Source organism: Carlito syrichta, unplaced genomic scaffold, assembly GCF_000164805.1.
Source record: "Carlito syrichta isolate Samal-C Ts95f unplaced genomic scaffold, Tarsius_syrichta-2.0.1 Scaffold303965, whole genome shotgun sequence".
Taxonomy (NCBI): domain Eukaryota; kingdom Metazoa; phylum Chordata; class Mammalia; order Primates; family Tarsiidae; genus Carlito; species Carlito syrichta.
In genome coordinates this window covers 17,706-41,747 of record NW_007248061.1, presented here as the reverse complement: position 1 = coordinate 41,747, position 24,042 = coordinate 17,706, and the positions used below count along the sequence as shown (strand labels likewise).

The 24,042-nt window shown below is 36.3% G+C and overlaps 1 protein-coding gene across 1 annotated transcript in view; it reads right to left on the bottom strand.

Moving 5' to 3' along the window:
- The window catches only part of RYR2 (ryanodine receptor 2), a gene marked incomplete at its 3' end in the record, with an annotated part of 448,211 nt that overhangs the window by 416,680 nt on the left and 7,489 nt on the right, over positions 1-24,042 (bottom strand). The window contains exon 2 of the mRNA XM_008059232.1: positions 16,521-16,640. Within this exon, the coding sequence (XP_008057423.1) occupies positions 16,521-16,640 (120 nt within the window). The remainder of the gene's footprint in view (positions 1-16,520; positions 16,641-24,042) is intronic.

The window sequence follows — 24,042 nt, the reverse complement described above, 5'->3', positions numbered from 1 at the left end:
TATATACAAAAGTGCCAGGATAATATTTGCTCTAATATTTGGTCTTGGACCCTTGTCACCAACATAGAGCTCTTAAAAATCTCTTCAAATTTCCTGGGTGATAGAAACATCTTTTGTTCACATGAGTGACTCTTCGTGGGCTCTGGATAGCCTGAAGATGCAGGCTGGTTGCCAGAGGAACCAATCATGTGATGAAAGAGTTAGAACTTTCGCCCCCATCCTCAAGAAACCCCTACCTCTGACTTCTGGAGATGGAAGAGGAGCTGAAGGTCGAGTGAATCACCAAAAACCAGTGATGTCATGAAGCATACCTACATAATGGAGGCCCCATAAAAACACCAAACAAACAAACAAAAAAACAAGGGTTCAGAATTAAAACTTGGCTGCTGAACTAAAACCAGGTGTCTGGAGGGTGGTGCACTGGGCAGGCATGGAGCTGCATGCCCCTGCCCACACACTCTGCCCGACGCATTGCTTCCATCTGGCTGTTCATCTGTGTCCTTTGTAATATCCTTTATAATAAACGGGGAGACATGAGTAAAGTGTTTGCCTGAGCTCTGTGAGTCACTCTAGCACGAGGAGGGGGTCAGGGGAACCCCTGATTTATCATCAGTCAGTCAGAAGTACAGGTGATCACCTCCTACTTGCAGCTGGCATCTGAAGTGGGGGCCAGTATTGTGGGACTGAGACTTCCACTGTGGAATCTGATGATACCTCTCGGTGGATAACGTCAAGATTGATTCAAATTAGAGGACACCCAGTTAGTGCCACTGGAGAACTGCTTGGTGTGTGGACACAAACCCCCACACATCTAGTATCAGAAGTGTTGTGATGAGTGGGGCGTGAGAGGAGAGAAGAAACATTTGTTTCTTTTTTTAATCAGAACTCTGAAGCCTTTACTTCCTGAATAAGTGTTATACAAATTGAAGTTTGAGTAACTGGTGGCCAGAACTTGAGTAACTAGTGGCGAAAACATAAGTGCAAACAGCTGCCCAGCAGTACTCATAGTTACAGTACGGATCTCCAGTGCAAATATCCTCAGCTCTTCACTAATACGACTTTCCTATTCACCAGGCTGACTGCCTTACCCTAACACTGAACCTTGAGTTACAATAAAATTCTGTCAAGCAATTTCTGCTGTAGGCTTTTAAGGTATAACCTTGAAAATGTAAATCTGACAAGACCAAAAAATTATTATTCACAGCATCAAAACTTCCTAGATTAATTACTTGAGTGTTTACTGCTTATTTTAAAAATATTCTGGCTACAAATTAAAACTCGCTTTCCATAGCTATTTTCTACCGGAGTACTTCAGAAATATAAAATATATAAAAATTCTATAATAAATATTTATGTTCCAATATCCACCTAAAAATAAATCATTACGTACGCAGTTGAAGCTAACTCTAGGTATCCAGTCCTTACTTCATTCTGCCTGTTCTCCCAAAGCAATAACCATTCTGAACTCGGTTTACCTTCATGTGTACTTTTTCAGACTATTGCTACACATATATTGTCTAATATTTTATACAGAATTATTTCACAAATTTTGACACAATTTTAACATTTAAATTTTAACTAGCCTCATACTGTATGTGACCATCTGCAATTTGATTTCTGCACCGCATTATATTCCTGGGATTGATTCTTGTTGATGTGTGTGATACATTGCTTGACAATACTATGATTTAACTATCTATTTCTCTACTAACAAACATTTAGAAAACTCTTGGTTGGTTGACTGGTTCATGCTTCAAATAGAATTTATTTTTTACAGCAGCTTTAGGTTCACAGCCAAATTGAACCAAAGGTATAGAGTTCCCATATGTCCCCTCCCCCTATATGTGCACAGCTTCCTGTTTATCAGTATCCATCACCAGAGTGCTACATCTGTTACAACTGATGAAGGTACACTGAGATATCATTATCACCTCAAGAGCCACAGTTTACATTAGGGTTAACTCTTTGCATTGGATACTCGATGGGTTTTGACAAATGTATAATGTGTCTACCATGCCAATATCTTACAGAATAGTTTCACTGCCATAAAAATCCCCTTACTCCGCTCCAACCCTGGGCAACCTTTGATCTCTTTACTGTCTCCAAAGATTTGCCTTGTCTAGAATGTCATATATAATGTGTGGCCTTTTTCACATTATATATGACATTCACCCCTTACTCCGCTCCAACCCTGGATAACCTTTGATCTCTTTACTGTCTCCAAAGATGTGCCTTGTCTAGAATGTCATATATAATGTGTAGCCTTTTTCAGATCGGCTTCTTACACTTGTCAATACATTTTTAAGGTTCCTCCTTGTCTTTTCATGGATTGATAGCTCATTTCTTTTTGGTGCTGCAAAATATTCCATTATCTGAATGTTCCACAGTTTTTATATTTGTTCACCTAATGAAGAACATCTTTGTTGCTTCCAAGTTTGGGCAATTATGAACAAAGCTGTGTGCAGGTTTTTGTGGGGACATATGTTTTTGGTTCACTTGGGTAAATACCAAGGAGTTCGATTGTTGGACCGTATGGTAAAAGTATGTGTAGCTATGTAAGAAGCTGCCTCACTGTTCTCCAAAAGATCATCAACCAGTGAGAGTTTCTGTTGCTCTACCGCCTCACCAGCATTTGCTGTTGTATTTCAGGTCTTTGGCCTTCTAATAGATGTGTAGTGATCTTTTGTTCTTTTATATTACAAAAAATGTTGACATGAACATGTATAATGCATGTTTTCATTAGCCCAAGTCTAAGTGTAGGTCTAAGCCAGGTATGTTTCTTGGATTGAATTTGTTGGGTCCCAGGTAGAACCATCTTAAATATTAATATTCACACTGTGTTCTAAAGAGATTTTATCAATTTACGTTCCTAACAAAAATGTATGTGAATTTTTATCAGTCCATATTTTTGCCACCATTTTGCATTGCCAAACTGGTCAACTTTTGCCAGTTTCAGCAAGGGAATTAGAATGGGGCTTTCTAATTCCCTTATACCTAATAATTTTAAACATCTTTTTAAATATTTGGAAGCCAACTGAATCTCTTTTTTCATGAACTACTTTAAACTTTTGAACATTTTCCTACTTGGATATTCTTTCTTCCTTATTGGTTGGTAGGAGACGTTTAAAATTCTAGATAGTAAAACGTTGTCCATTTTGCATGCACAAGTTAAAAATATCTTCTCCCAACCTGAGGCTTGTTTTTTCATTGTGGTGGTGGTGGTAGAGTTTTGATGTTGTTTTGTTTCATTGTTTGCTTTACGTATTATGATATTTGTTGATATCCAGAAGTCTTTAATTTTAATGTAGCAAATATGTCTTTATTTTGTTTTGTGGTTTATGCTTTTTGAGACGTTTAAAAAATCAGCTTTATTGTGGTATAATTCACATGCAATAAAATTCACCACTTATAAGTATGCAACTTGATGAGTTTTAATGCTTTTCTACAATCATCTAATCATCACCACAATCACAAAATAGGACATTTCCCTCTATTTTATGAAATAAAATCCTTTTCATGTCTCTGCAGTAAATTCCCACCTACTTTCCCCAGCGCAACTCTACCATCTTGCATTAAAATATAATTTCAAGGTCTTTATTACCTACTGTGAAACAATGCTTGCAATTAAAATATTTTTATCCCAAGGCATTAGAAAATTATGCTGACAAAAAAAACTCAGCATTATATTCTGTATCAACTTGTCAACAATTATTTATATATTCTAATGATTTTTTGGTAAAAAACTTGAAACTTTAAATTATGTATAAGCATGCTAACAAATATGTATCACTTACATAAAGTAATAAATCTGATATTACTGCAAATGTACTACACCAAGCCCATTATCAACCTAAATGAGATTAAGCATTATTATAGTCACTAATATAAATATTTACTCCAGTAAAATTAATGACAATAAATTAATTCCTCAAAGCAGGAAGACAATGTCTGTGAATTCTTTGGAGAGACTGATGAACTGTCAAGATGTTTTAAGTCTAAACAAGGAAAATCAGTAAAGATCAACAAGAATTTATTGAGGATCTACTTTGCGTACCTGAGACATAAAATGAATGAAAGCCTCTCTCTGCCTGAAGGTGCTTTCGTGATGAGAGAAAGGTAAACGTAAATGTAAAGTAAAGGAACACATGATTTAGCAGCACGCTGTACAGTAGAAGGGGGAATTCATTTTGCTTGACAGAGCTAGGGAGAGGAAGGGAGAAAAAAAGGGACAAAGAGCAAGCAAGTGAATTGAAAGAGTAGGAAAGAGAGAGAGAAAGAAAGATACAGAAAGCAAGCAGGCAAGCAAGCAGGAAAGAAAAAGAAAATTACTTTTTCAGAAGAAAGGGGAACACATAATAAATGCAGGACGGCCTTACAAAGGAAGGAATATTTGGCAGGTACCTAAAGGATGAACAGACTCTGCCTTCAGGTGAAGAGTGTGCAAGGGTTTTCTAGAAAGAGAGGACAGAGCACACCCACAGGCATATAATCTTTCAGTAAAATCAGACTGGACAGTTTATACCTCTAGGAAAGTTATGCATGTTTAAACATACAAATCAGTAAGTCGCAGCACATGAAATAATGCCATCCGCTGTTTCAAAACTTTCAGTAGCTCTCTTTATCTTCCTAATTAAGTTGTACTGGTTACATGGAATTTGAAGCCCCACCTCACCCCTCAACAGAACAAGTGGGAATTCCCAATTATCGATACATGATTCTTTTCCCCTGCTTTTGTCCTCCTTCTTCGTAAGAAATGTTTTCTCCCACACCATAATCCATCTATATGTACATTTTAGCCATTTATTCTCTCATTCTTTTAAACATCAAAAACATTCATTAACTTATTAATTATCATCCATCAAGGCATCCCACTCAAACTCCATGTCTACCTTCATAAAATAGGTTCTGGCTCCAGCCACAAGTGTTCTCTTTCCCAGTTTTAGGAGGTTGAGCTTATCTAACCTACAGGCACAAAACTTTTCTTCTATTGTATCTTTGATTGTTGCTCCCACTGCATTTGTGCCAGCTTCTCCTTTAGTAATATACTAATTTCCATATATTAGATCAGGGATAGGTGCATTATGGCATGGACCAAATCTGGCCTACTGCCTATTGATATATAGTCCACAACTAAGATTGGTTCTTATAATTTTCACTGGTTGAAAAAATGTTCAAGAAAAAAATAATATCTTATGAAACATGAAGACAAGATGAAGTTTAAATTTTGGTGCCCATAAATAAAGTTTGTTTGGAACACAGTCATACTCATTTGTTTACATATGATCTATGGCTGCTCTCACAATATGATGTCCAAGTTGAATAGAAAACATAAGACCTACAAAATCTAAACTACTTATTGCTTGTCTCTTTACAGGAAAAGTATGCCAACTTCCGTGTTATAGCACTTCATTTGCTGCAGTGTGTTCACGCCAGTGATGGCTAAATCATAGTCTCAGATTCAGGAGGCAAGACAGTATACAAAACTATGAAGGCATTCACTTAATTCAGCTCTGATCATCTAAATTAACAGCCTCACCTTCCCCTAGCTTTGGTCTTGCTCTCTGTTATTACAACAGATATACCCGAATCAAAATAAAAATCCCTAGCCTATATTTCCACCAGTGCTGTTCCTTTTTGCATATGCCTTTCACACTTTATTTGTGAGGACTAAAGCTTCCAGAACATAATCAGTTGTCACCAGCTTCCTACCCACACCATCCAAGGAGAGGCTGAAATGATGGGACAGATCAAAGCAGAAGGAGAGAACAAAAAGTTTGCTGGTCACTTTGCTTGTTAGCACAGCACCCTTTGCCTCAGGGAGAAAGGTTAGGTGGATGAAAATGTCCACCAATCTTTTTTCAGAGTTTGAGGTAAACTTGCATGTGCAAAAGAAGAACTCAAGGTAGCTTTTTTCCCACTGGCTCCATCTGCCTTATAATTAGTGAAGCTCTCTCCCAGATTGCAGATTAGACTGTTTCAGTCTTAGACTTCAGTGTTTTCTTAAGTTTTCATTTTACTTCATTTTCTACATCTTACAAGAAACATAATGAGAAATCAGTAGCTCATCTTTGACCACAAAAGGGATTCTTTAAAATCTTTTACAAATTCCCAGAATGGGGTCTTTAGCTCATATGACAATATACTGATATTGTATTATTCCTTCCATAAAATGCTTCCTACTTTGGGGATTTCAATTATGTCATCTTTGTCTTGGTATCACCACTCTTTTCCAACTGGATCACAGCATAAATGCATGTTTAAAGCACTATGAATTATGTCCTCATACTTTAATCAATTTAACAAGCAGTTCCATTTTGGCCCAATGTAACAGCCTATGAAAAACTGTTTGATTTTTTTTTTTTTTTTTTGAGTTGGAGTCTCACTCTGTCGCCCAGACTGGAGTGCAGTGGCCGCTCCCGGCCACCGCAGCCTCGACCTGCTGGGCTCCGGCGATCCTTCCGCCTCAGCCTTCCAAGTAGCCGGAATTACAGGCATTCGCTACCACGCCCGGCTGATTTTTTGATTTATTGTAGAGATGAGGTCTCGCTGCCCAGGCGGGTCTCGAACCCGCGGGCTCAGGCAATCCACTCACCTCAGCCTCCCAAAGGCGCGGGATTACAGGCTGAGCCACCGGGCCCGGCTTGTTTGATTTTTTTATAACTCTTCTGTTCTTTCAGAACTCTGTTTAAGTATCTAATCACTTATTGCACATAAATGAGATATTCACACATTAGGATATTTTTCTTTCTGCCACATCTACCATCTATTTTGCTTTCCTCTTAAAATATTGGCAAAGAAATATATTGTTTATATAACAAAAACATAAGGATACTGAGAAATAAATATGGTTATTGATAATTTATGTTCTTTCTCAACACAGTGGACTTACTTTTGCACAAAGTTCTGTGAAAGTCAAAGTACAAAGAAGAACAAAACAAAAATGATACTAATATTCATTCCCTTATACTTACATTTTTACTATTTTGATTAATTTTAGGGGAAACATGCTAAGAAGCAAGTATCTGCTGTTTAAGATGCTTCATAAACTTTATTTATAAAGTGAATCTTTCTTACATAATCTAGCATTTATCTTATACTGACATTTTTATTATTCAAAAATTCTCACTTGAATAAGGAGCAGTTCATCTGGAATATCACAACTATTATGCATCATTAATATCTTAATGCATTATTTATGCTGGAGAATCATATCCTGAAATGAGAAGCCACTGAAGATAAAATATCGCTCTATCATATTCCATAATGGGAAGAAAAACTTTTAATTAAAGTGATGCCACAGAAACAGGAAGAACCAGAAAGAGTTCTTGATATTGTTGCATCTACAAGGTCCAGTTTTCTTTTAGAAACCCTAATAAAAATCAACAAAGTTTTTTATAAGTACTGTGGATCGGAACCAGTCTTAGAAACACAGAATAATTGAAACGTTGGATGAAACACATCTTAAAGATCCTTTTTCTCTATTTGATTTCCACAAAGATAAACAGCAGAAAACTATGCTTATAGCAGTGAGATAACTGAATAAGAATTGATTTAATTTTTTAACAAAGTGAACGCCCTTTTATTGGGGGCAAGCACTGCATGACTACTGACTCAATTGTCTCATTTTTATAAAACAATGGTCCTCAAATTGTGCTGCTATGGAACCCTGGTGTTCCGTGACAGTCATCTTTGCGTGATGATGCTAAAATCTTTACCCATTTTGCAATTTTTTAACCACTTTTAAATTTCCAAAATAATCATTCTCAAACATTTAACAACTATCCCTGTTTAATATAGTAATCTAGTAAAACTTGGGACTTGATTTAGTATAAAATTAGATACTTAATTATTTTTAAAGTGTTTATTGCCATGAGTTTTGGATCAACTGAACAAGGTGAGACTCAGCGGTGCAGAGTATCTTATGAAATGATCAGCATTAGCCATTGCTTATTATTATAAACTGTACCTTGTCATAAACACGAAAGGCCAAATAAATTAGACCCTAGTGAAACTGTCAAGACAAATCCTACGGCAATTCTTCACAGAACTACAGAGGCAGTTTTATTTCACCCATTCTTCTTTCGATCATTGTTTAACATCCCCACTCCTTGAAGAGGTTGCTCAAACTAATCTCACCCATTTGAAGTGATTTAAGTTATTCTGCTATATGTATTTAAAAAATAGCATTCATTTAAAATTGGCTCATATACTAAATACGCCTGATTGTATCTATTGATACCAACGTTTCTTGATATAATTCAAGTTAAAACTCTCAAATAACCCAAATATTATCAAAGGAACATTAGCTTAACCAGCAATTATTCCACTTAAACATTTTACTGATTATAAAGTGACTATAAGTGAAAAGGAGAGAGGAAGAACAATTCCCTAATAGATCCTGACAGTGGCTATGATTACAGAGCTGCTGTACCCAGGAGTGTGATTTTCCACTACAATGACTGGTTAGTAGCAAAGCAAGCCAGCTCAGACCACGTTCAGTGCTTAAGTCTACATTACCCATACTAGAATTCAATTAGGACAGAGTGTGGATGTTTACTTTTAAAAAGGTATACCTGACGGAAAATTGGCTTGCAAAAATTTAACACCAGCCCTCAGGAATACAAATTATATTCAGTTATTTACTATTCGGAATCAAATATTCATATTTTATTCTATCCTACTCTCTCCCAGAGTTAATCTAATTTTAAAGAGTACTAATTAGAACGATATATATGAAGTAAAAGTGTATTTTCTATTTCAAGAGCAAAGGTTTCTAGGACTAAGCACATATTCTTTTTCATATAATAGATGAATATCCTCACATAACCTCTGATCCAATTTGAGCTCTAAAAAACACAAAGAAAAACAGAAACAGCATTTCAAATATGTGATCCTTACAAATTTACTGATGCAACACACATATAAGAAATTAACTTATTAGCACATGCACACATAATATAATACAATTAACATATTAACATCATCAAAAATAGCAATAAAAATACATAATATCAATGTTTAGTGATTTCACGCTGGCAAACGATTGGCCAGACTATTAATGGTCATCTTTCTAATTTAATGTAAATCAAGTTTGTGCTTGTGTGTGTGGATGTATGCCAAATATCATTCCACATATATCTATGTTCCAATATACCTTCTAATTGGTTTTCGTCTAAATATATGAAGGCTATTGACACATTGGGGTTTGTTTTTTTTTTTGGAAGAGACAGAGTCTTTCTGTCAGCTGCTGGAGTGCAGTGGCACCATCATAACTCACTGTGTAACCTTGAACTCTTGGGCTCAAGAGATCCTTCTAACTCAGCCTCCTGAGTTCTCGAGTTCTTACTATGTTGCTCAGGATGGATATACTGATTTTATAATCTGCTACAATATGGATTTCTCCCATCAATCCATTTTTGGAGTATTTATGCATTGATTCTTTGGGAATTCTTAGATAAATAATCAAATTATGTACAACTAGAAAAATTTTTACCTCTTCAATTCTGATTTTCAGTATCTATGTCTAGTTACATTGGCTTGCACCTTCAACCCATACATATATAGTAGAGGGCATATTGGACATCCTTCTAACTTACACCTGACTTTAACTGCTAGTGTTCCACTTTAAAGAAAGTGCTGACTTTTGAACTGCTGGAGGGCAAGGGGGGGAACGGGGCAGGGGACAGGGAAAGGACTTATAAAATAATGTTAAGGATGTATCCATCAGTTCTTATTTAAGGATAAACAGAATTTAAATTTTACCCAGTCCCTTTCCCTAGCTATAGAAAAGTTCAAAGAATTTTTCTCCTTATCTTTACTAAAATGAAGAATTTTATTAATGGATTTATAGTACTAAGCCACTCTTAGATTCCCGGAATAAACCTCTTTGGTCATGATATAAGTTTTAATGCAACGTTGGTGTCTTTGTTTTAAATATTCTATCTTCAAATTCGATATCAATAAAAAGTGAAATCGATCTATAAATTTCTTTTGTAAAATAATGCTTGAGGTTTTGGAATCCATGTTATACTTACTTGATAAAAATAAATTTGGAAGTTTTCTTTTTTTAACCATGCTTTAGAATAATTTAAGCAGTATAATTAGGAGGCATCATCTCATCCTGATGTGTGTCTTGTCAAGGAACATTTTTATATACATTAGTTATTTTATGATAACTGGTCTGTTTGGACTTTCTTGTGATAAATTTAATTTTTCCAGAAAATGATTCATTTAATGAAGATTTTAAAATTCATTTGTATATAGTTAGGCAAGCTGTCTCTTATGATTTAACTTCCTCTGGCTTGATTATTATCCCCCTTGGGTCATATTTAACTTCTAATATTTAGATATTTGTGATTTCTCATCTTACCCTTGATTAATTAGTAATTTTTTGTCTAATTTATTGGGGTTTGTTGTTGATGTTGTTGTTTTATTTTATAGTCAATATTTTTTATTATGATATTGTGGGGTACAGTTAAGGGTTAGGTATACAAACATGCTTCATTCAGGCACCCTTGTTGATAAGGGGTGTCTCCTCATTCCCAGGCAGATATTGACTACCGTTAATCCCACCTCCCTTCCCCTCCCCCAACCATAGTTTCCCACCACTGTCAGTCATTTTCTTATAGTATTATGTTGGATGTTCAAGGTCCACTATAAGAGTGAGAACATGTGATACTCAGATCTTTGTTTCTGTGAGAGATCACTCAGTATTATAGACTTCAGTTCCATCCAGGTTGCTGAGAAATTCGTGATTTTGTTCTTTTTTATGGCTGCGTAGTATTCCATCGTGTATATGTACCACATTTTTTTAATCTAGTCCTCTTTTGATGGACAGCATGTTTTTTTTTTTTAAAGGAACAAATTTTTAAAATTAATTCATCAATTTTCTTTTTATCTTTATTCATTCCACTCTGTTACTTTCTTTTACTTACTTTGCTGTTCTTTTCCTAGTTGACGTGTCTGTTTGTGTGCATGTGTTTAAGAGACAGGGTCTCGCTCTGTTATCCAGGATGTCCTTAAACTCCTGGACTCAAGTGATCTCCTGTCTCGGCCTCCTGAGCAACTGAAACTACAGTGTGAGCCACCGTACTGGGCTATTTCCTAGTTTTACTTGGTTGTTTAATTCATTTATTTTAATTTTTTTCACCTTTAATAATACATACATTTAACACCGCAAATTGTATTTCAATCGTTTTTTAGCTATATCCTGCATATTCTTTTTTTTAATTTTAAAGATGCGGGGTACAATTCAGGTATCCCACATATTTCAAAACATCACATAGTCATTATCATTATGTTCAAGAAACTCTTCACTTTTATTTTTTACTTCTTCTTTGACACAAGACTTATTTAGTAGGTACTTTTTAATTTTCAGGTGGAAAGGTTTTTTGTTTTGGGGTTTTTATGTTTGCTTCTTGGAGTTGCTTTGTTTTGTTGCTCTAAAAATTTATATATTATGTCAGTTCAGAGAACTTCAGATTTACATGATATGGCTAAGTGTTTTGATTATCTATTTCTGTGTAACAAGCCACCCTAAAACCTAGAAGCTTAAAATAAAAATTTATATATTTATTATTTTATAGTCATATTTGTATTATTGCTTTATAGCCATACTTGTGTTGTTGGATTTACTGAGGTTTGCTTTGTGGCCATACTTGTGTTGTTGGATTTACTGAGGTTTGCTTTGTGGCCAAAAATATAGTCAATATTCCTTAATTTGATGTGTGAACCTTTAAAAAATGTATTCTCCATTTTTAAGGTTCAGATATTGATATATCTCTGTAAGGTCAAGCTCACTGACTATGCTAAGTGTTTTATTCTTTTTTTTTTCAGGTTGAAGTATGTTATATCTCTTTTCATTAGTATATTTCTCTATTTGTCTTTATAACTCCTGAGGTTTCTGTTTTGTAAAAGTTGTTCTTGTTACTGGGGTATATAACTTTGTCATCGAGAAGTGTATCCTTTAACACTATAAAAATATTCTTCTTTGCCTCATTTAAAGTATTTTAGTTGAAATCACACTTTGTCAAATCATGAGACCGAGGATATCTGTTTTCTTCTTATTTATACCTCTTGGTATTTCCTTGCCTATTCTTTATTTTTAACTTTTTTAACCTCTTGATTTATTACATATAGTATATTTGGCATTGCTAGTCAATCTTATAATTTTAAGTTCTTATTTTAACAGATAAGTCAGGCCCACTTACAATTAGTTATATGATCAATATGTTTTGACCTCAGTCCTCTATGATTAATCAGTAAAATATATACTTTTATTTTAAAGATTATAAATATATAATTTCATTTTTATTTAAAATAAAATGTTCCGTTTCATTTAAAACATCTTATGTGTATGTTTGTGTGTGCATATATGTCTCATCCATGGATGATATATATACTGTCATGCGTCACTTAACAACAGAGACATGTTCCGAGAAATGTATCATTAGGCAATTTTGTTGTTATGTTCACAACCTAAAGTGCTCTTACCCAAACTTAGATGGCATAGCTCACCACCCACCTAGGCTGTATGGTACAGCCTAATGCTCCTAGGCTACAGATCTGTACAGCATGTGACTTACAAAATACTGTAATATAATAGCAAGTATTTGTGCATTTAAACATGGCATAGAAAGAGTACAATAAAAATATAGTATAAAAGATAAGGCAAAATGGTCCACATTTATAGGACACTTACCATGAATGAAGCCTGCAAGACTGGAAGTTGCTCTGGGTGAGTCAGTGAGTGAGTGGTGAGTTCATAGGAAGGCCTAGGACAGTACTGTACTGCACAATACTGCAGACATTATAGGTACTGTACACAGGCTAGATTAAATTTATTTCTAAAATACTTTTCTCTCTTCAATAATAAACTGTGGCTTACTGCAAATTTTGCACTGTATAAACTCTTAAAATTTTTAAATCTCTGACTCATTTGTAATAACACTTAGCTTAAAACACAAACACAGCTGGGTGTGGTGGCCCACACCTATGAACCTAGCACTTTGGGAGGCCAAGGTGAGAGGACTGGTTGAGTGCAGAAGTTCATGACCAGCCTGAGCAACGTAGTGAGACCTCTTCTCCACAAAAATCAAAAACTTAACCGGACTACTTGGAGGCTGAAGTGGAAGGATGGCCTGAGCCCAGAAGGTCAATGCTGCAGTGAGTCATGCCACCGCACTCCTGCATGGGCCACAGAGTGAGACCCTGACACACACACAAAATTGTACAGTTGTGCAAAATATTTTTCATATCCTTATTCTGTAAGCTTTTGCTATGTTTATTCTATTTACTATTTAAACGTTTTTGTTGAGAGCGAAGACACAAGCATACACATTAGCCTAGGCCCACATGGAACTGGGATCTGGACATCACTAGGCAATAGGAATTTTTCAGTTCTGTTATAACCTTACGGGGCCACAGTCATAAGGTCCATCACTGACAAAAATATCATCATGCAGTACCTGATGGATCTGTGTGTGTGTGTACAAGTGTGTGTGTGTATATATAATGCATATCATGTATATATGCATGGTATACATATATATAATCTGTAATACCTACATTTAGAATATATATATATATATATTACATATATATTTTTTGCTTAAAATGTTTGGCTATTCTAATGCTAGCATCTCAAATAATATCCTTAAGTCTTCTTTGGTTACTACCTTTTAGTTCTCTCTGTGAGCAATATTGCAAGTAACTAATAACTTCTTTCTCACCCTTCCCTTCCAGTTATTTTGTTTACTCTCAGACTATACTCACAAAGCACTCATAAAGGTTAACTTAATTTTTATATTCTCTCCCCATTCTACCATTTTTCAGTAGTTCTACTGACTCCACGCTGTCAGACCATGGGCATTCCATACTCCATTTCAAGTCACTGCTCAGCCTCAGTTCTCTGCATAAAGATGCACCGTTACCATCACTTCTTAGTCTCTACTGCAGTTTGGTTGTCGGTAGCTCATTCTCCAGTAAATTCCTAAGGAGAGGCCCAAGGAAACAATATCTCTATATGTTTCCATGTTCATAATGGTTTACAATCTTTATCCTGAAAAGTTGGTTTGGGTGGAATCCTTGATTCTTGTTTTCTTTCCTTGAGTTTCTTAAGGACAGAAAGCACTGTTGTTAAAAAGTCTAATGACAATTTGCCTTGCTTTCCTTTAAAAGTGACTTGGTCTATTTTCCTGGATTCAATTTCTTTTTCTTTCCTTTCAAATTCCATTGTACTAGAGTATCTGTTTCAGTTGACCGAGGAGTTGATTTTCCTAGGTATGCACAAATGACTTTTCAATGTGTCGTTTCAGGCAAGTGTGTTCTTGAGCTATTGTTTTAAATGTTTGTTCTTCCACTGCCTTGGTTTTCTTCCTCAGGCCTTCTCTTATAAGCACATTGAATGTTCTTCCTACATCTTCTACCTAATGTTTTCTCCAATGACTTTTTCATCTCTTACTTCATTTCTTTTGGATTTTTAAAGGTTTCCACTTCTCTATCTTCTATTTCTCTGAAGTTATAACCTGTGGGTTTTTAATGCCCTGGTGTTCCTTCCAGTTCAGGAAGAAAGACTAAAATTAGTTTTTCTTTAATACAGAATTCTCTCCTACTATTCTTCAGCTCTCTTTTCCAAATCTCTGTTCTTTATTCATCTTATTTCTGAGATCATGAGACTCTTGAGTGTCTCTTACTTTTTAAATTTCTTTTAGTTCACTTTGATATATCGTTGTTAAGTTTATCTAGTGAACCCTTGTCTTCTATAGACATTATTCTGCTTCTTTTACTCTCTTTTTTACATATAAAATTATATATACATACATAATTATATATATAACTTCATTGTAAATAATTACATAAATAGAAATTAAAGTACTCCATTTATATGTTATAAATTGTACATGATTATACATATGTATTATAAAATAAGAATGCCTACAGGCAACAAAAGCACACCAATAACCAGGTAAAACTTGAGATGCTTTTTCTGGCACTCTTAAAGGTGTGAGGGGGAAGACATAGCTTTTTTTAGCTTCATGGCTCTAGAGTTCCTTATGCTGTGGTTTTCTCCTACTGTTCAAAACATGGCCTTGTATTTATGAGAGCTATAGGTTCTGCTTCTCTCCCCCACTTTTGCCTGGTTCTTCCCCATCCTTTGCCGCTATGACTGCTGTTCAATCCAGATTTTATTCCCAACGATTTCTCCTCAGAGCCAGACTTTGTCCTAAAAGTCACAGGGCCAAGGTTGCTCCAGAAATTTCCAACCTCACCATAGTTCATCTGCTCTCCCTTAGCTGTGGCTGCTGTTTTCACACTGGCTATCATGCTTTCCAGTGAAGACTTGCTACTGGTTTTTAGAGACAGCAGAAATCACTTTGCCTCTCCTCTACTTCCTCCTATACTTACTGATACCATTTGTGGGGATAACTTGTCACCTAAATTGTTTTAGATAATAATTCATCTGTGGGGTTGGGTTTTATCATCTTCATAGCTCTGTCTACTTTGATGCGGAGATTCAAATAAGTTAAAATATCTTCCTGACAATGTCTCATTTCTCCCTAAATTTTTAATAATACCAAGGTAGGTCTGCCATAAAGTCACTAGTTCCCAAAAGCAAAAGCCCAGTTTCTCAATTCTAAAACACAGAAACAAAGATGAATACTCATTCATATAGACTATACTGTATATATCTGCAATCATGAATTAGGAATAACTATCAAAACATATCATTAGATTTAAATGTTTATATTTCTACAGGATAATCTATGCTGAAATTATGAACCATCCCCTTTCAAGCAAAGGTCAGCCTGAGTAAATATCCCAGGAACATGAAATACTACCTTCTCAAAAAGGAAGGCTTGCTTTTATTACAAATTCTGTAGCTTCAGATATTTCTGGGATAATTTCCAGGAGCACATATATAATTTACAGTGTTTGACTACCTACTGCCAACAATCATTCTATTCTTCCCACTTTTATAACCAAGGCAAGATACACCACCTTGAGAAAAAAAGGCCATATCCCATTTTCTACAAATGAAAGTCAAATGCAAATACACCTGTGTGAAATACATCCATAGCCAGGTTTACATATTTTAAACATGAACTGAGATCTAAAGTTTTGACTCTATTATTATGGAAAATAGAAAATCTGTCTTATAAAAATATAATTACCCTTAGACTATTGGCTCCCTTTCCAACTTAATCATACATTAATCATACATAAACTTTTCTAGCCCTCAGATCATATCACTTATTTTCTTGCTTAATTTTCCACTAGAATATAAACATCATGTGGAAAGGACTTTGTCTATTCTTATTAACAAACATATCCCAGTTGTTTAGTTGTCTGCATCCACTAGAGGTTCAATTAACAATGCACTCGGTGAAGAGTGAAAACACTTTATACCCCCTTTAGTTTATATATTATGTGTTCCATAGAAAATGGTAGAATACTCATAAATAACTTCAGTGCACTAGTAAAACATGAATATCTGAATAGCCCTAAAGGCTTCACCCCACCTTGGAATTGGAAGTAGACTCCAAGAAACAAAGTCTGTTGCCAAATCCTTCTGCTGCCAAGCATAGTTTCTGCTGTTCCTTGTGGATGGTGGCTGTACACTGCAGAACCACTTCATCATCCTGCAAAGGGGGAGAAAAAGAGGGGAAAAAATGAGATTTGATATGACTACACAGTCTATGTCAGATCTAGATGAACATGATTTTAGTACATTCAAAATATCTGCGCCAACATGCATGTAATCCCAGCACTTTGAGAGGAATGCTTGAGCCTAGGCAACATAGTAAGATTCTGCCTCTACAAAAATGCAAAAACTTAGCCAGGCATAGCAGCACACGCCTGTAGTCCCAGCTACTCAAGAGGCCGAGGAAGGATTCCCTGAGCCCAGGAGGTTAAGGCTGTGGTGATCTGTGATTGTGCCACACTGTACTTCAGCCTGGGTGACAGAGTGAAACTCCAACAAAAATAGTAACAATAAAAATTGTAAAAATCTGAGCCAATTGCAAAAACCACTGTCAAAACAAAAACTACAGAATCATTCCTAAAGCACTTTTTATTTGCAAAAGGGGAACAGGTCAGGGGAGAGGGGTTATAGCCATTCAAAGCATTCAACAGTTTCCTCACTGTCATGATTGATCCCCAGAGGCAACCTGCATGGATAAGCGTAAAACATGAGATTTTCACATCACCACTCTTACCCACTGTTTTAATTATCAAAATTACCAAGAAATTGTCTGACACATTTCTAGGACATCAAGTATCATCAAGAACAGAACAGATTCTAATAGCAGGTGCACATGTCCTTCCAAAACTCATACAGGAAAACGAGTCAAGAACAGAACCTCTGAGTTCAAATTGACCAAAAAAGTCATCTTAGTTCAACCACACACTGCCTACTTGATCATATTTGAAAGGGTCCTGGGTTGCTTAAAAACATAAATAAAGAGACAATTATAGTTCAATCCTCCAAAATCCAACACTGGTTTCCAATCAATTAATTAAGCAGGATCACAAGAAAAACTGTACACAGGAGAAAATGATAAACGGACTCCATACAGGCAACAGGAAAACTGCAAGAGACAGGAACTCTAGAAGGAGCAAGCTCTGGATTTCCTTCCCAGCTCTGCCACATACTAAGTTATCTGATCTCGGGTAAAGTATGGAATCTATAAAGTGATGAAACAAATTCGATAAAACAACTTGCGTGATGACTAACATACAAAACACACTAAATAGACACTAAATAAATGGAATACATCACTATCACGTTTTTAACAAACAATCTCACATTAAGTGGCAAATGCCTAAAGTCTCTCACAATTTGTATTTTGACATCTCAACTGAAAAGCAGCAGAAGGACTCATGACTGAGCAGTAAAGGAATAAATATATTCATTAACTCTTTTAATTAGATTGAGCAAAAAGGGACATATAAGTTATCCTAGAAACCCCTCACCAAGGGGAATAGCAGAGCAGAGGTGATGGGCTATGATCAATCTTCAAAGTCAAAAACAAGTTTTTTTGGCTAACCTAAAGAATATGTTACATGACTTGGAAAAGTGCAACTCCAATTTATATTTAAAATCCTCATAATGCTATGTGTTTGCCTTTATTTCCTATATATTAGCAATACTGTTTAATAGCTTAGTTTACAGCCAGCCACAGGCAAAGCCCAGTTTTTTAACAATCATCTCCGAACTGTCCCTCTGGGTACTCACCGATTTTCAGTGAACATTCAATTGTTTTATTTTAAAAGTCACTTGCTAAAAACAAATGGCATTATTTCTGTATGACGAGTACATCTGAATATAAATTCATGTTCAGTGTGGCTATAATAAAAAAATCATGAAGTACTTGGGAGCTTATATAATCTACAAGATCAAAGATATATTGTGTTCCAAATATGTAGTGTAATAAAAAGAAAGAAAAGAAAATTGTGCTGATGTGCTCAGTGCCTTACTAAACCCCCAGAGTCTGTTACTATCTTGTCTTGCTTCCCTATGGAATAAACCCTAACATGCAGACTACACTCTTGGGTGAGATGGGTTCTTCTGAATGCTGGAGGCTATCTAAACACAATTTTGCAAATAATTGCGTTAATGTACTAATTAAGGACAGCCTGGGAATGAGACTAAGAAAAGACAGTAAGATGGGAGGGTAGGTACATGAATGCAAACCACAGGCATACAAGACAAGTGGGTGCAATCATGTTATCAGTAAGTCCCAGGAGAAGAGAAGGCACACCATACTTATCAAAAGTGCAAGGTATGCCCGTGCTGACATTAATTTATTTAATCCTCACTATATCTTTGTGATATAGGCAATATCCACAATTCCCATTGATGAGGGAAATAAGGGGCAAAGCAATGTGTTACCTACATAGGGCTTACCATATATATTTCCAGGAATTGATCATCAAGTCCAACTCTTCTGAATCTAAAAGTCCTTAGCCCCACATTGCTTCCAGAGACTCAATTTTTACCATGCTTGCTAGCTACAGAAGTAAGTGCACCCTTCACCTGTGGATCTCACTAAAATGCAGATTCTGACTCTGTAGGTCTGGAGTGGAACCGATTCCACATTGCTGACAAGCTCTCAAGGAGAAGAGCCATTCTCTGAGAAACTAGGATCCAAAATGTAACCCAGAAAAGATATGGATCCTAAGAAAGATATGAGTAGATTCCGTTAGGAGTTTGGAGATGATCAATGCTAGCTGGACATTTAAATAAGTCTGTGTACTTTGAACAAAATCAGAACTCATGGGGGAGCTGCCCATTAATATGTGGGACATATTTAAATAATATCAAATGTATGAAACCAACTCACCGATGCAAAGTTTCCCTTCAGTCCAGTACCTTAACACAGTATGATAGAATGGCTGGCAACAAAGCAACAAAGCAGAGTTCAGAAGAGCCCTGCAGCACCCAAGGAGAGAGGCTGAGACTACAACTTTCAACATTGGTTCAAAGTCAAATGATAGAGTCTAACCTGATGGATGCAGAAAAGCTTTTGCCAGTTTACCTGGGAGCTGTTTTTATTTTACTTTCCAGTATAGCAAAGGGCTCCTTTTTGACAGAATGCAGCATATACTGACTGCTTCATGGACCGAACACCAATTCACAAGCCACCTGCCAGTTGCCTTTAATTAACCCATCATGCATCTCGAAGCACACTTTCTTTCCAGAATCCCTAGGGTTTCAAAGCATACAGACTTTGCATTTGAGAAGTTTTGATAAATAGCTTATTTATTCTATTTATTGTTATCCATGCATAATAAATCTGGCCATTGTTCATATATATATATATATAAATATATATATAAATGATGTGCACAGGAGGATATTATTGTGTGCAGGCAAGCACACACATATACGCACTCATAAAATCTATTCCATTCTGAGAATAAAGACTAACATTGCCTAAAACCGATGGGATTCACAGGGCTAACGATCCTCAATTAACAGAATGATAGATATCACCAACACATGTCTTCTTGGCTCATAAGGCCTCTTCTGAACTAGTTTTTGCTACTCCACCCCTGCGCTGAGGACTCCTAATTCACACTTCTCATTCTTGCATTTTACTTGCATGGGCCATTGGTGTATCTGAGGTATCTGAGTGCTTGAATGCACATCATAACCATCATTTTTCCGACTGTGGCCCACAAAAACTAATAGTACCCTTAAATATTTACCCTTTATTAAACTTTGGTTTTTGAGTTCCTATGTCTTATGCCCTAGTACCTTGTTAGGGCAACACAATTATACTCAGCTCACAACAAACCACATTCCATAACCAAAATGCTACAAAAATAGATTCCACTTATGTTGTTATCTCATTTTTCAAAATCTTTAACTGTTCATTAACCATGAGAGACTAGCATGATAATAAGACGTTAGTATCTCACTGTTTCAGACTACACCGCTCTGCATTCTGCAAAACAAACTTGAGAAAGAGATTTACTGATCTTTCTTTCTACACATTCTGGACAAAATAATAAATTTTGAAAAAATGAATCTTTGAGAAGAAAATTCATGAACAAATGGCAGCATATAAACATGGGTGACATCCAACTTATTCACCAAGTTCTATGGATTCTCCTCCATCGGCACCTTTCAAATCTATCAGTTCCTCACCACCCTAATTCACGCGACCAACATACCACATTTGGACATTTTCAAAATCTACTGGATGGTTTTCCACACTGCAAACTCCCTCCCAACAGCACTTTACCCTGAAGTCATACAATCAATCTAGACTATACTGTGTGTTCTGCTATACAACCCTTCTTCAGTGGCTTCCCACTGCTCTAAGGATAAAGCTTTAAAAATCCTTCGGCCTTCAAGGCTCTGCATTGTATGGTCTGGTACCAGGCCAACATTTTCTCTGATCACTCTTCCTTTATTCCTATGCTCCTCCAGGACTTTTGCACATGTCATCAAACCCTTCCTCCCTTCTGTAGTTGATGCCTATCCATCTTTCAAATCTCAACTCAGGCATCCTTTCCAGAAGTAAGACTTCCCTGACCCACCAGGCCATGCCAGTTCCTTTGTTTTGTGCTCTAAACCATTTTATTCTTTCCTTTAGTTTCTTCGGTCAGTATGCATCCATTTTTGTAATTATTAGATTAATGTCTTGATTATTAAACTGAGCCTGTTGTTACTTAAAACTATACCCCCAATCTAGCATAATGTCATGTATTTAAGGTCTCAATCAATAGTAGTTGAATAAATGAATAAAAGAACAAACAATGCCCAAGATTTGTAATAAGTTAATATTGCTAAATTAGCACTCACCCTTTATTGAATTGCTTACTTTGGATTTGCAGTTAAAAATACAAGTTCAAAATGAGAGCCTTCTCAATACTAATGGAAGCCTGCCTTCCCGAAATCACTGTAGCCATACCAAGGATGGGCCAAATGAGAAACTTCAGCTACAAAGCAGACACACATAGGCCTTAGCAAAGAAAATAGATATGGCATTCATCTGGGAGTGCCTAGGGACCTCAAACTTGGCCAGACAAGATCCCAGCTGATCTCAGAACAGAAGAAAGAAAATAGAAAACCTATGAGGACTCAAGAAATGTTAAGTGGTCTGGGGGTACTACAGGTAGAGATAACAAGAAAGCAGGAGAAAGAGAAAGTCCCAGAGCTCAGTGACAGGAATATCTATATAGTGGTTCAGGGATGATGATAGTTGGGAAGTGAGGTTTCATGGAGAGATGTTGAAGGGTGAATTATTGGAGTATATGCATGTGTTTAGTAATTTTAAGCAAAGCCAGCTTGACTGTGGCTCACACACCTGCTTCCATGGTCACCCTATTTAAAGTAGTAGCCCCTGTTACCTTGAATTCTTTTTCTTGTTTTTTTCCCCTTAATAACGACTATCTGGCATTATGTTACAAGCTATTTGCTTTTTTCTTTTTGTCTAGTGAGCCTTCCTCACTAGAACACAAGTTATATAAGGAAAAGGACTTAGTCACATTTGCTAATGGTTATCACCAAAGCCTGCAAGAATGCTGGCTCACAGGAAGCACTCAATCAAGATATGCTGAATGAGTGGATGGATGAATAGATGACCTGTAATCAAATTCCATCCACACATGGGGGTAGCGTTTAGAGGAGTCTCTTCCTTTGTATGATAACAAGCAAGCCTCAGATAAAAGCTATTCAGTTCCCTCCACACTAACATCTTGAAGCATTCAAGGGTGAGCCTAAGCATTTTATTTTATTTAGTATCCCAGGCACTTCTATCTCAATTGCCTGATTGATGCTTAATAATGAGGAACAGAATTCATAATCCATGACGGTGATGAGTTACTCGCAGACAGAAATCACTTTTTTGCAGTGATGTAGACCAAATTCTGCCCATTTGCACATGTAAAAGCGGGCGTTAAATGTGTTTTGTTCAACCAGTATATCTCCACTGTCTAGCACTGTGCTTGCAAATAAAATATTCTCATTAAATGACTACATATCACAGTCCACCTTAAGATTGTTCACAAACATGTGCTGCCATGCTGACAGATGGAGTCTCTTTTTTAGAACTGCCAAGGTAAGATCCTGTTTAATTTCCAATCAAAGCTAGTACTGTATGATCCCATTAAATGATTTTATGGTTTTATGCAGCCAGGAAATAAGGCAATATTTGAAGGAAATTACCAATCCTGTCTATTAGAGTTGTGACATATTTTAATGTATCATAAGCATCCACAGCATCTAAATAAAACTCAACTGGGACTGGGTGCAGTGGCTCACGCCTGTAATCCCAGCACTTTGGGAGGCCAAGGTGAGCGGATTGCCTGAGCCCAGGGGTTCAAGGGCAGCCTGGGCAACTTGGCAGACTTCATCTCAAACAAATTTTTAAAAATTAGCAGGGCATGGTGGCGTGTGCCTGTAGTTCCAGTTATTTGGAAGGCTAAGGCAGAAGGATCACCTGAGCCCAGCATTTCGAGGCTGTGGTAGCTGTGTGTGCCACTGCACCCCAACCTAAGCGACAGAGTGAGACTCTGACTCAAAAACAAACAAACAAACATACAAACAAGACTGGATTGCTGGAACAAAGCAATGTAGTCCCTTCTCCCGCCCTCCACCCTCCATTTTGATGACAACTATACTCTTTCCACACATAATCTAAGGAAATCAATCCTATTATACTCCATAACTCAAGAACTGCTCTTATAACTCTACTTATTAAAAAAAAAAATCCGGGCAACCCCTTCGGGACCCCTCCCACTGTGGGAGCTTTTCTGTCCTCTCAATAAATCCTGCTTTCTAAAAAAAAAAAAAAAAAAGAAATCCCTCGCATCATGACTAGTATTTTCCTTAAACTCTCACTACGCTTGTCTTCTGCAATGTTTACCCAGGTTTAGACTTTATAAATGGGTCCTCTCCCTGAGTTATGTCCTGGAATTTTTCCACAATGAGCTTCAAGTCCAAAAGCTCACCACATGTATCTTATCCTGTGGTTGTGTGTCCAGCAACTCAGCTTAAATTCCTCAGAAACCAGGTGGTTTAGTTAGAAATCTCAACCAATCAAATAATTATCCATTTTGGACATTTACACATAGCAAATCCTTAATAAGTATATGTTGGGTTGCAATCCTTTTACTGAGTTTTCTTACATATTTCCTGTGACTTTAAAGCTCTTCAGAACAGAGATCTAATATTTACGGAAAGACCAGAACCAGAATACTGCATTCTAGGCCATTTTAGACCAGAGCTAGAAAACTGTGTTCTAGACAATTTTGTAATAAGTAAATAAGATGTGATTTCTACAACAAATGCTGCCAAGTCTGCAAGAATAGTACAGCATGTAAAAAAAAAAAAAAAAACTCAAACAACAACATCAGCAGCTTTTTTTAAACATTCATTCATCATTGACAGATATTTATTTATTCAGGACATAATATATACTGGGACATGTTCTAGGCTCTTGAGCTAATCACCTAACAAACCAAAGATCCCTGAACTCACTAGGCTTACATTCTGGCAAGGGAAAAGAGCCATTTTTAAAAAACCTTATA